The sequence below is a fragment of the Carcharhinus amblyrhynchos genome, chromosome 10 (genome assembly GCF_965287045.1).
Source record: "Carcharhinus amblyrhynchos chromosome 10, sCarAmb.v2.hapA, whole genome shotgun sequence".
Lineage (NCBI taxonomy): Eukaryota > Metazoa > Chordata > Chondrichthyes > Carcharhiniformes > Carcharhinidae > Carcharhinus > Carcharhinus amblyrhynchos.
Window position 1 is genome coordinate 103,970,032 of NC_137333.1, and position 14,198 is coordinate 103,984,229.

The 14,198-nt window shown below is 45.7% G+C and overlaps 1 protein-coding gene across 1 annotated transcript in view; it reads left to right on the forward strand.

Moving 5' to 3' along the window:
• Window positions 1-6,625: 6,625 nt before the first annotated feature.
• mogat2 (monoacylglycerol O-acyltransferase 2) overlaps window positions 6,626-14,198 on the forward strand; it is a 40,350-nt gene continuing 32,777 nt past the window's right edge. The window contains exons 1-2 of the mRNA XM_080197987.1: window positions 6,626-6,719; window positions 10,317-10,495. Coding sequence (XP_080054113.1) covers window positions 6,626-6,719; window positions 10,317-10,495 — 273 coding nt within the window. The remainder of the gene's footprint in view (window positions 6,720-10,316; window positions 10,496-14,198) is intronic.

The window sequence follows — 14,198 nt, forward strand, 5'->3', positions numbered from 1 at the left end:
GTGTGAGAGTGAGTGTTTGTGAGTGAGTGTGTGTGTGCGTGTGTGACAGTGAGTGTTTGTGAGTGAGTGTGAGTGTGAGTGAGTGTGTGAGTGAGTGTGTGGTGGAGGGTGGTGAGTGAGGGAGAGAATCAATAAAGACGCCAGAGAGGTCAGTGGGTCAATGAATGAGCTGCTTGCTCAAACACTGCTTGATGAGGTACAGAGACAATAATGAATGCACAAATGGTGACAATGATAAGACCCAGAGGAGGCCATTAAAAATGGCAGTGATCCTGTCCAGAAAATATACTGCCGTTCCTTCACTGGCACTGGATCACAGAACCCCCTTCCTAACAGCACTGTGAGTGTACCTACACCACATAGACTGTAGCATTTCAAGAAGGCGGCCCATCACCAACTTTTCAAGAGGCAATTAGTGATGGGCAACAAATGCCAGCCTCACCAGTGACACCCACATCCTTTGAAAGAACAAAAATCCAGGTCACTGGCAAAATATACGAAAGAAGAATAGGAAGATTTGCATTTATATGAAGGACACACCTTTCACAACGTTGGGACTGTTCCAAACACTTTAAACCCATGGTGGCACAGTGGTTAGTACTGCTGCCTCACAGCGATAGGGACCCGGGTTCGATTCCTGGTTTGGGTCACTGTGTGGAGTTTGTACATTCTCCCTGTGTCTGCATGGGTTTCCTCCAGGTGCTCCGATTTCCTCTCACGCTCCAAAGATGTGCAGGTTAGGTTGATTGTCATGCAAAGTTGACCCTTACTGTCAGAGGGACTAGCTAGGGGTAAATACTTGGGGTTACAGGGATAGGGTTTGGGTGGGGCATTGTTGTCAGTGCAGATTCGATGGGCTGAATGGCCTCCTTCTGCACTGTAGATATTCTGTGAATTTATCATTAAATAGTAAAGCTCTGGAGGTGGGCATAAACATGAGGAGCGTTCATTAGATCAGATCATCCGATCTGTGGAGAAGGTCCCAATTTATAAATGAAGCAAATAGCTCCCTCTGATGGCTCAGCTAAACAATGCAGCTAACTAAAAAAAAACACATTCCACAACCTCAGGACATCCCAAAAAACTTTACAACCAATCAACAGGTTGGGCCTATACCCATTTGAACTGAAAAGAATGAGAGATGAATCTTACTGAAATGTATAAGATCCCGAGGGGTCTCAGCTGGGTGGTGACCAGGGGGATGGTTCCGGGGGGTGGAATCTGGAACTTGGAGACATGGGGTGGGATTTCCGTCAGCGGAAGCAGCTCGCCATTGGCTACCAGCGGGATCTTCCAGTCCTGCTGATGTCTACAGCATTTTGCATGGTTTACCCATCCCATCACTGGGAACCTGCTGCGGGGTGGGTGTGGGGGGAGGGTGGGGCAGGCACCTTCAGCAGGAACGGAAAATCCCACCAGTGGGAAGGGCTGGAAAATGCCATCCATTGTTTAAAAATAAGAGGCCTCCCATTTAAGACAGCGGTGAGTGAAATAACCCCTCAGAGGCCGGTGTCCCTTCACCAAATAACCATTATTTACAAACTTGGCTCCACTCCTGAGAGCGATTCTGGTACAAAGTCAGAATCCTGAGTGTTAGTAGCCCTGGTACCCCTCATCATATACACAAGTGAGACTCACTAATTGGGCGGGCAATCAGTACCTCAACCAGGGAGCTCATACTCCAAGAGATCCACCTCATGGGCCTCATTGAGGTAATTATACCCTCCCCCTCTTAAATCCAAGAAACCTCATCCATCATAGGTCTCTTGCGATGTTTCAGCAGCACTGGGTCTAGTTCCTCCAATGCAGTGTCCAATGTGGGCTGGGTGCAAGGAACAGGCACTTATCGCTTAATGCCAGAGTTCTGGTTCACTCTTCCTCGGGAGGCAAAGGATTGCCACGGCAGTGTCCAGTTTGAACTCCGAAGCTCTAATTACGAGTGACAGACAGCCAGAGGAGACTGGTCTGGGAGGAATCTCCTGAGTATAGTTGGCTCCTGGACAAACTGTGATTTCAAGCCTGGACCTGGCCCAGATGTTTTTTCTGGATGGTCTCATCCTAGCGTATTTTGGAGGATATCGGCCCTGGCCTAGAGTCAACTGATTCTGGTAACCACACAGGGCACTTGTCGTTATTCTTTGCTGAAACATTTTCATCAGCCTCCAACTGTCTTTCTTAGCTCCTTTTGTCGTGGCCTCTGCATTGGGCTTCCAGCTGTCTTTTCACCTGCCCCCCCATCCCCACCTCCACTCCACAACCCACCCCCCTCCCCCTCCCCTCCCACCAAAGCTTGGAAAGATCAAACTTAATCTGGTGCAGGGTTATCTGCCAAAGAGCAATTCTGTGGGTACTTTTCCCATACCGGGGTGGGGGGTCTTGGGGGAGAGGGTTGTCCTTTAATCAAATAACCAATGGGAGAGCTCAGTGTCCATTGAGGTTGCCAACTGTTTTATTCACACAGTTTTTGAAGTCTGGATTGCTCTCTCCGCGAGGCCATTCAATGATGGACAGTATGATGCTATTGTGATATGTCAAATCCCATTCAACTTCATGAACCTGGTGGACTTCTAGCTGGCAAAGGCTGGCCCATCGTCAGAGACCAGCACCTCCGGGATCCCATGCGTCAAAAGGTAGGTGCGAAGTTTCTCTACTGTTATCGTTGGGGTCGCTGAATACATCCCATGGACGTCCATCCACTTGGAGTGGGTGACCACAATGACTAGAAACATCGAGCCCCTGACTGGGTCCGCGTAATCCACGCGCAGCTGAGTCCACGGTCTACCCGACCATTCCCACTGGCATCGGGGAGCTGGTGGTTCCAACTTCTGTCCTTCCTGGCACCAACCCACATACGCCACCATGTCAGCATCCATTCCGGGTCACCAAACATAGCTCCTGACCAGCATTCTTCATTTTGGATACTCCTCGGTGTCTATGATGTAGTCCATCCAATGTGGCACGGTGGCTCTGACTCAGAACTACCACTCGTGCCCCCTATAGCAGTATTCCGTCTTCTATCACGAGCTGTTCTCTTCTACCATGATGGAGACAACTAATTGTTTAACTTTTGGAAGGATTGGGTCCTTTTGCTTTCAAAGACAGATGTCATGTGCAGCCACTGGGAGGGTATCCAGAAAACCCATGGTCGTTATGGCCTCTTCTACTTGTGGTACCATTGATGGGGTGTCTGCTAAAGGCAGCTGACTCAAGGCAACTTCATTTGCCATGCAGCCTCCCAAGCAGTGTTCCAAGTGATAGTCGTAGGTGGCCAATAATAAAGCCCACCATTGACTGGGGGCCAATGTATCAGTGGCACTGCTTTGACCTCTCTTTGTGGTCCCAATAGCAGCTTGTAATTGGCAACATTCACAAATTTCCACCTCTCAAGGTATTGATGAAATTGTTTTACTCTAAATATTACCGCCAGCCCTTCTTCTTCAGTCTGGGCGCTTGTTCTTTCTACTACAGCCAAGATCCTGGCGACATCAGCTATTGGGTGTTCCTCTCTATTTGGCTATCTATGTGCTAATACCACCCCAATGCCGTAAGCAGGTTAGCATTAACTCTTTCCTAGGATCATAATGTGCTAAGACATCTGGCAATGAAAGTAAGTTAAAGGAAATTACCGTGGACGCTGGAATCTGAAACCAAAAGAGAAAATGTTGGAAAATCTCAGCAGGTCTGGCAGCATCTGTAAGGAGAGAAAAGAGCTGATTTTTTGAATGCTTTGATAAAGGGTCATCTGGACTCGAAACATCAGCTTTATTCTCTCCTTACAGATGCTGCCAGACCTGCTGAGATTTTCCAGCATTTTCTCTTTTGGTGACAATGAAAGCTGTTACTTTATTCTCTTAAAAGCCAGGTCTTGATGGGTGGTCCACTCCCAAACGTAATCCTTTTTTAGCAGTTGATAAAGCCAAACCATGAAGGAGGCAACAGACTGGTATAAATTTTCTCTAGTTTGTCACCAGCCCTGGAAAAGACTAAAACTCCTGGGTGGACGTGGGAGCTGGAATGTCAGCAGATCTGGAATTGGTCCTTGGACTCAAGATCGCGGGGATTCCTTTCTCAGGCTCTTCTTCCAGACCTCCCCTTTCTGTTAGGTGTTCTTGAAGAATTGTGTCCCTTCAATCAGGCGATTCCTCCAGGAAGGACTTCTAGATAGTGTTGCAAAGTTGGGTAGAGTGACTATAGACTGGGAGGTGTGTTTGTAAAAATGGTAAAATTGTAAAATGCTATTGGGGAAAGCATTGTGTGGTCCCATTAAAAGGTGGTGCTTTTTTTGTGCTTAGAGAGTTAAAAAAATGCAAGTACACAGAGAACCCAAACTAAAACATTAGTATCAAAAGGCCAAGCAGCAGTTTTTTTATCAAGACAATAGGCTTTCAAATTTAGCCAATCAATTTGAATCAGGCACTTAGATACTAAGAAATTATTAAATTTACATCTGATGGTTTTGACAGCCTAGGACCAATCTTATTAGATTGGGAAATATTGATGCGTCATCACGGGTATAAAATAAGTTGGCAATGGGACAAAAGGTGGAGAGCAACTACTACGTGCCAGACCTATCAGCTGTCAAGAGAGAGAGATAATCATTGGCTCTCAAAGCTTCATCTATGTCTTAGAGAAAGCACCATCTAGAGAGTAAAGGTACCAAAGGAAAAAGAAGTTTCAGACAGAAGAACCAATAGAGAAGGCCCAGAATATTCCAGAAGATGCAAAACCCGGTTGCAATTTAGAGAATGATTAAATGCTCTTTTTGTTAATGAGTGGGAACTGTATTTATTAGAACAGCATTCCATTAGAGTCTTACTTTATTTGTGAATGGTTAATAGTTAGAAGAGATTTATTTAGCTTGTTAATAGTCTAGTAAATTTGTTAGACAAATAAATTGTTATGTGTTGATCTTAGAGAGAGTGTCAGGGATTTATTTTGTATTTAATGACTAGGAGGTGCTGAAGAGCAGGTCGCATCACTTCACACACACTTACAGGTTACCGGGTGAGGTATTCCTCTTTGGGGTGTTTCAGTGTCAGTTCTCAGAAGGAGGGGATCAGCTTTCGCTTTACAACAGTAGGTGCCTGGTGCAAGACATCTTTTAACGTGGGAATGCTATTGAACATGAGCAGATACATGGTCCTTGACCGAGGGTAGGTCCAGTTCCAGTGGCAAGGGGGCCTCAATGACTGGGGAGCTCCTTACTGCTGCAGGCTTCATCCACCATCGCAGCTACTGACACCACACCAGCATCTTCTGCCTGATCCACCAATGACGATTTTTTGGATTGGAATATGTCTGGCTCCTCCCCTCCAACCTTATCGTCATGGGTGACCCTATGAGGAGCTTAAGGCTTTTAATGGCATTGCTCTCTGGATCAGCTTAAAGTTTTTTTTTAAGTTTATTTATTAGTGTCGCAAGTAGACTTCCATTAACACTGCAATGAAGTTACTGTGAACATTCCCTGGTCGCCACACTCCGGCGCCTGTTCAGGTACACTGATGGAGAATTTAGCATGGCCAATGCATCCTAACCAGTGCACATTTTGGACTGTCGGAGGAAACCAAAGCACCCAGAGGGAACCCATGCAGACACGGGGAGAATGTGCAGACTTCCACAGACAGTGGCCCAAGCCAGGAACTAAACCCGACTTCCAAGTGCTGTGAGGCAGCAGTGCTAACCACTGTGCCACCATACTGCCCCCAAGGGAACACTCAAGCCTTTCCACCAGGGCAAGGTGAGCAATGTAATGTATTAGTCAATTAACCTGTTAGTAAGCTCAATTCTGACCCAGGTATCATATTATGGGGAACAAGTGGGGCGACAGGGAGAAGATGATGGGGTCTCACTCCTTGTATTTTGCATGTCACTCCTCCTTACTCCTGAAAACACAGTCAGACACTGGGGCAACCCAAACCACCCCCACCCTCCATGACTTCCATGCACTTCTAAATAAGAGAGTAGTAACACAGGTTTGGCCCCAATGCAACGGGCAAAGGTTACAGAGCTCAATAGGCAGCTCTGATCCAACAAGTGTTATTGCATTGGCACCTGTCCACTGCCCTGCATCCCTGGGATGTTAGCGCATGGGGTCACGCAGTGTATGCATCCTCAGTCCTCAAACTTGATGGAGGGGTGGTGGTTCTGTGGGCCACTAAGGCTATCCAAGGTATCACTGTTCCTTCACTGTGAAAAACCCTAGAACTCCCTCCCTAACAGCACTGTGGATGTACCCACACCACATGGACAGCAGCACTTTGGGAAGATGGCTTACCAGCGCCTTTTTGCGTGGTAGGGATGGGCAATAAATGCTGGACACCCACATCCCAAAAATGAATAATATTTATTTTCGATGCACCTACCAGAATGATCGTCTACTTTTCCATCAACTGTCAAGTGACATTTGGCCTCTGGAGGCAAGACAATCTCAGTTAACCTTTGGCTCTGCCCCTCCCCCTCCACATAGCAGTTAAAAATGCTATCTGCCGTGCTCTTTTGCAACATGTAACAAGCCTTGTTTAAAGGGCACTACTTGCAAGAAGACTTTGCACCCGTCTCTGACTCAGTCTTACCGATTTCCTTCCAGGCTCCTGTGCGCTGAAATAAACTCCTGGGGGCTGTCAGGATGAGCATCAGCTTTGCCCCGCTACGGGTACCATTGCGTCGCCGATTGCAGACAGCAGTTGTTCTACACTGGGTCTTTTCCTTCCTCGCTCTCGGTAAGCCAAACTTCTCCAACCCTCGTCTTGCCTCTCCCCTTAAGGCTGGGGTCAGCTTCACACTCGGTGTATGTAACTTCCTGTCTGTTAGCTCAGGCTCTTTCGTGACCTTCTGAATCTCGTGTGTCAACTCAAAAAACATAAAACCTGCTCCAGGGCCACACCCAAACGTGCCCATAATCTTAAGTATAATATTCGTAAAGTTTGCAAACATGCCGAAGTCAACCCATCTCTCCTAATCTGCCAAATGTCAGCTATAAAGCACTTTAGTCATTTCCATACAACTGACTACTTCACAAAATCCCAATTGACAAATTCCCCCGGGCTTGCTGCAACTGTACAAGGTATTGGTCAAATCACATCTGGAGCACTGGGAGCAGTTCTGGACCCTCAATTTAAAGAAAGACATTGCCCAGAATTCTCTGGCCATTCATACCAGTGGGATTCTCTGGTCCCACTAGAGCCGCACCCCTGTCCACAGGTTTCACGGTAGCTGGGGGTGACATCAATGGGAAATCCCATTGACAGCAGCGGGACCAGGGAATCCCACCACTAGCCCACCATTCACTGCCGGGAAACACACAGAGGCCAGAGAATCTCATCCAAAATTTCATTGGAGGAAGTTCAGAGAAGGTTCACTACTGGAATGGAGGGATTGTCTTATGAGGAAAGGTTAAACAGGTTGGGACTCTGCCTACTGGAGTTTAGAAGAATGAGGGGTGATCTGACTGACAGATATAAGATTCTTAGGGGGCTTGACAGAATAAAGCTGAGACAAAAGTGTAGGACCAGAGGGCATAATCTTAGAATAAAAAAGAACCAACTTAAGACTGAGATAAGGAACAATTTCTTCTGTCAGCGGGTTGTGAATCTTTGGAACTCCTTACCACAGACAGCTGTGGGAGCAAAGTCCTTGTGCATAGTTAAGGCTGTGATAAGTAGATTTTGGATCACTAAGGGAATCAAGATTATGGGGAAAGGGCAGGAAAGTGGACATGAGGAATGCATACACACATGCACGCATGTAAACAGATGCATGCACGCACACATGCACACACACATGCATATATACACACACAGGCATGTGTACACACACACACACAAGCATGCATATATACACACACAGGCATACACACACACACACAAGCATGCATATATACACACACAGGCATATACACACACACACATACAGGCATGCATATATACACACACAGGCATACATACACACACACAGGGAATGCATATATACACACACAGGCATACACACACACACACACACACACACACACAGAGGCATACACACACAGGCATGCATATATACACACAGGCATACATACACACACACACAGGCATACATACACACACACACAGGCATGCAAACACACACACACACACACACACACAAAGGCATGCATATATACACACAGGCATACATACATACACACACACACACAGAGGCATACACACACACACACACACACACACACACACACACGGAGGCATGCATATATACACACAGGCATACATACACACACACACAGGCATGCGCACACAGACACACACACACACAGGTATACACACACACACACAAGCATGCATATATACACACACAGGCACATACACACACACACACAGGCATACATACACACACACACACACACACACACACACAGGGAATGCATATATACACACACAGGCATACACACACACACACACACACACACACACACACACACACACACACACACACACACACACACACACACACACACACACACACACAGAGGCATACATACACACACATACTGGCATGCATATACATATTCTCACACACCTTCCCGTAGGCAGCGCCATGGAACAAGTTTCTGATGTTTGCTTGTTTGATATTTTCGTGTATGTTTTTACCCCCATTGGGAAACATTGGCACAATGTAGAAACAGAGGTCAGGGAGTAGGCCATTCAGCCCCTTAAACCTTCCCACTGTTCAATGAGACCATGGCTGACCTTTCACCTTAACATCATTTTCCTGCACTCTCCTCTTCTGAATGTAGCCCAATCCATCACGCAAACAGCCTCCCATCCATTGACTCTGTCTACACTTTCCGCTGCCTCCGAAAAGCAGCCAACATAATCAAGGACCTCACGCACCCCAGACATTCTCTCTTTCAACTTCGTCCATCGGGAAAAAGATATAAAGTCTAAGGTCATGCACCAACCGACTCAAGAACAGCTTCTTCCCTGCTTCCATCAGATTTTTGAATGGACCTACTTTGCATGAAATTGATCTTTCTCCACACTCTACTTATGGCTGTAATACCACATTCTACATACTCTCCTTTCCTTCTCCTCTATGTACTCTATGAACAATATGTTTTGTCTGATAGTGCACAAGAAACAATACTTTTCTGTATTCCAATGCATGTGACAATAATAAATCAAATGAAATCATACCTTTAATATCTAGAAATCTTTATCTTGAACATACTCAATGAATCATAGAATCCCTACAGTGCAGAAGGAGGTCATTTGGCCCATCGAGTCTGCACCGACAACAATCCCACCCAAGCCCAATCCCCGTAACCCCACGTATTTACCCTGCAAATCCCCCTGGCACTAGGATCAATTTAGCATAGCCAATCACCCTAATCTACATACCTTTGGACTGTGGGAGGAAACCGGAGCACCCAAAGGAAACCAACACAAACACGGGGAGAATGTGCAAACTCCATACAGACAATGACCCAAGGCTGTAACTGAACCCGGATCCCTTGTGCTGTGAGGCAGCAATGCTAACCACCGTGCCAACCATGTTGCTAATGGTTGAGTTTCCACAGCTCTCTAAGGTAGGGAATTCCAAAGGCTCACCATCCTGGGGCAGCATGGTGGCACAGTGGTTAGCACAACTGCTCGCAGTGCCAAGGACCCATGTTCGAATTCCCAGCTTGGGTCACTGTCTGAATGGAGTTTGCACATTTTCCCTGTATCTGCATGGGTTTCCTTCGGGTGTTCCAGTTTCCTATCACAGTTTGAAAGGTGTGCTGGTTAGGTACATTGGCTGTACTAAATTTTCCCTCGGTGTACTTGAACAGGCACTGGAGTGTGGCAACTAGGGGATTTTCACAGTAACTTCATTGCAGTGTTAATGTAAGCCTTACCTGTGACACTAATAAATAAGCATTTACAGTTTTTACCTCTGAGTGAAAAAATTCCTCTTCACCTCAATCTTAAATGGCCTTTCCCTCATTCCAAGGCTCTGTCCCTTGGCTCTAGACTTACCATCCAGGGGAAACTGCAATTGACCTGTCAAACTCTATAAAAATAGGTCAGCTCTCATTCTTTGTAACTCTAGGGAATACAGACCCAATTTCCTCAATCTTTCCTGCCATTGCAGGGATTATTCTGGTGAACCTTCATTGCCCTCTCTCTATGGAAAGTATATCCTTCTTTAGATAAGGAGAGAAAAACCCAATGCTCAGGTGTGGTCTCACCAAGGCCCTGTACAATTGCAGGGCCTTTACTCCTTTAATCAAAGTGGGATTAACTTTAGGGCATGTTTTAGAGATGTGTGCCTGTCAAGTTTCTTTCTTCATTCCACAGCTCAATGCTGCATTGCTCTCTTCATCGTCCTTCTCTTCACACACTTGTGGTTCGTGCCCGTGCTGTACGCAACATGGTGGTTCTGGGACCGCAACACACCATACCGAGGGGGCCGCAGCTCTCGCTTCCTCCGGAGTTTAAGATTGTGGTGTTACTTACGCGACTACTTTCCCATTAATGTGAGTATCAAAATACTCTCTCTCTCTCACAACTCCAGGGGAAACAAGAGGAATACTGAATCTCAACCCTTGCAGACTTGCAGTTGTTCTCTGTGTTTGGTTTCTTATGCCTGAGAGACAATTTCTAGTTATTTATGATGTGGAGATGCCAGCGTTGGTCTGGGGTGAACACAGTAAGAAGTCTCAGAACCAGGTAAAATTCCAACAGGTTTATTTGGAATCACGAGCTTTCGGAGCACTGCCCCTTCATCAGGTGAGTGGAGGGTTAGAAATGAAGGGGCAGTGTTTCGAAAGCTAGTGATTCCAAATAAACCTGTTGGACTTTAACCTGGTTGTGAGACTTCTTACTGTGCCTAGTTATTCAAGCAGTACTCTCCCGCTGGTAAGTTACATGGAAACTTGATCAATCAGTTGGGCTTCGTCTGGAGGATTGTGTCAAAATCTGGACGCCACACTTTGGGAAAGCTTTGGACAGGGTGCAGAAATGATTAGCTGGAATAGTACCAGAGGTGAGGCAGGAGCTGGGATTCTTCTTTTTATTCGTTCATGGGACATGGTTATTGGTAGTTGGCCAACACTTATTGCCCGTCCCTAGTTGCCCGAGGGCAGTTGAGAGTCAACCACATTGTTGTAGCTCTGGACTCACATGTAGGCCAGATCAGGTACGGACGACAGATTTCCTTCCCTAAAGGACATTGGTGAACAAGATGGGTTTTGCCAATGATCAACAGTTTTTTCTTAATTCCAAATGTTTTTAATTGAATTCAAATTCCACCAGCTGCCTTGGTGGGATTTGAACCCGGGTCTCTGAAACATTAGCTGAGTTTCTGGATTAATAATCTAGCAAAAGTACCACTTGGCCATTGCCTCTTCTGCTGAGAGCAAAGAAAGGTCAAGGGAAGAGTGAAAAGAGGTTGTAATCAGATCGATAATCATTTGCTTTTGTGAAATGGCTCATTGATGCTTGCTAGAAGATACACATTCAGGACAGATTCTCTGCAAAAAAGGAATATGTTCAAGCCTTGAGCCTTTTTTTGAATTACCCAGGAGCTTGGGAAACCCATAGCTTCCCCGATATTATCTCCATGGCAACACCTCAGCCAATCAGACTTGCCAACCAATCAGCATTTTCTCCTGTAGTATAAATTGTGGTGGTTGTTTGAACTTTGGTATTCTTGTGTTTGTCCTGATGAGTGAAAGATAAAAAGTTTCGGCAACATGTCTCTCTTTTCAGCAAGATTTTATAGAGGTGTTGAAAATTAAGAAGGTTTTCTGTTGAGCACTTGAGGAGAAATTGTTTCCACTGGTATGGGCATGAGTGGGACCGTGCATAACCAGAAGACACAGTTTTAAAATAGCTGATCAAAGATACAGAGGGAGGGATGTGAAGAAGAAAGCTGACAGCAGCTTGCTGTAATCTGAAATGGGCTGCCCCAAAGAGCATTGCAACCAGATTCAATCCTAACTTTCAAAAAGGGAATTGGGGAAATATCTGAAAAGGCAAAGTTTGCAGGGTTGGGTGGGGTATGATCAGGGGAATGAAAGTAATTAGATAGTTCAGAAGGGCAAGGCTGAGATAGAACATAGAACATTTCAGCGCAGTACAGGCCCTTCGGCCCTCGATGTTGCGCCGACCAGTGGAACTAATTTAATGACCTTCTAACCTAAACTATTCCAATATAATCCATATGCCTATGACCATTTGAATGCCCTTAAAGTTGGCGAGTCCACTACTGCTGCAGGCAGGGCATTCCGTGCCCAATCATACAGTGCAGAAGAAGACCATTCAGTCTATCAAGTCTGCACCAATCATAATCCCACCCAGAACCCCATGCATTTATCCTAGCTAGTCCCCCTAACACTAAGGGGCAACTTAGCATGGCCAATCCACCTAACCTGCACATCTTTGGACTGTGGGTGGAAACCAGAGCACCCGAAGGAAATCCACACAGACACAGAGAGACTCCACACAGGCAGTGCGCAAGCCAGGAATCGAACCTGTGTCCCTGAAGCTGAGGGGCAGCAGTGCTAACCACTGTACCACTGTGCTGCCCCATTGGAAAAGAGATGTTTCTAAATTAGATACACCTCTTAGGGCTAAAGGGATCAAGGGATATGGGGGGAAAGTGGGATCAGGATATTGAATTCGATGATCAGCCATGATCAAAATTTGATTTGATTCGGTTTATTATTTTCACATGTATTGCATGCTATACAAAATACACTGTACATAGAGAAGGAAAGGAGAGGGTGCAGAATGTAGTGTTACAGTCATAGCTAGGGTGTAGAAAAAGATCAACTTAACATGTGGTAAGTCCATTCAAAAATCTGATGGCAGCAGGGAAGAAGCTGTTCTTGAGTCGGTTGGTACATGACCTCAGACTTTTGTATTTTTGAATGAAATGAATGGTGGAGCAGGCTCGAAGGGCCAAATGGCCTACTCCTGCTTCTAGTTTCTATATTCCTATATTTCTAGAAGGATCTAGCAGGAAATTGATATCCAGGCACTGTTAAATTAGTTTGATGCTGTCTTTATATTCAAATTGCTTTTGTAAAATGATGGATCGCCATAGTCCTGGCATCAACTCCTTGTGGAACACCATTTTCCACATTTTTCTTTCATGGGATGTGGGCATCAATGGGAAAACAAAAATTTGTTGCCTGTTCCTAATTGCCCTTGAACTGAGCGGCTTGGTCAACCATATCAGAGTCAGTTAAGAGTCAATTACATTGCCGTGGGTTTGGAGTGTCATGTAGGCCAGACCTGGTAAGGATGGCAGATTTCCTTCCCTAAAGGGCCATTAGTGAACCAGATGATGGGTTTTTTACAAAAATTGATGGTAGTTTCATGTTCACCGTTACTCCAAACTTATTAACTGAATTATTACTATCAGCTGCCATGGCACGATTTGAACCCATGTCCCCGGAGATAGGTCTCTGGGTGACAAGTCCATCGACAATAGCTGACATTAGATTTTAATCAGAGAAGTTTAAAAACTGAAATCTCCCATCCTTAAACTACAATCTGATCTGAATTTCTGTTCTATTCACAACAGGCCCCAAATCCTCCCCAAGCTGTCAGTACCAATCTGATCCACACTATCTAACTAGCGTACCCGCACCCTCCCTCCCCAAGACTTCGAGTTGTTGTGACGACGTACATATTCACATGATGGCGGAGGCTCCAATGTCCTTTCCATCAAACAGCTGACCAGGAACCTCTCCTGTTCTTACCGCTTGCCATTGGCATATTGGAAGGATTTACAGGTTGAGACACAACCTATTTGGTCACATTATGAACGCACCTTCCATGGCCATCAAGTCCTGGAATGGGACTTGAACCTGGATCAGAGGCAGGGACACTACCCACTGCACCACAAGAACTCCACTGTTGTACTAATCCTGTAATATGATCACTAGGTAAGTCGAGGAACCTTTGACTTGTGGTTCATAAGAACATAGACCTAGGGGCAGGAGTGACCATTCGGCCCCTCGAGCCTGCTCCGCCATTCAATATGATCATGGCTGATCTCATCTTGGCCTCAACTCCACTTGTCAGCCTGTTATCCCTTCAACCCGTCACTAAATAAAAATCTGTCTAACTCCTCCTTAAATTTACTCAATGTGCTAACATCCACCGTACTTTGGGGTAGTGAATTCCACAGACTCACAACTCTTTGAGAGAAGTAGTTTCTCCTCATCT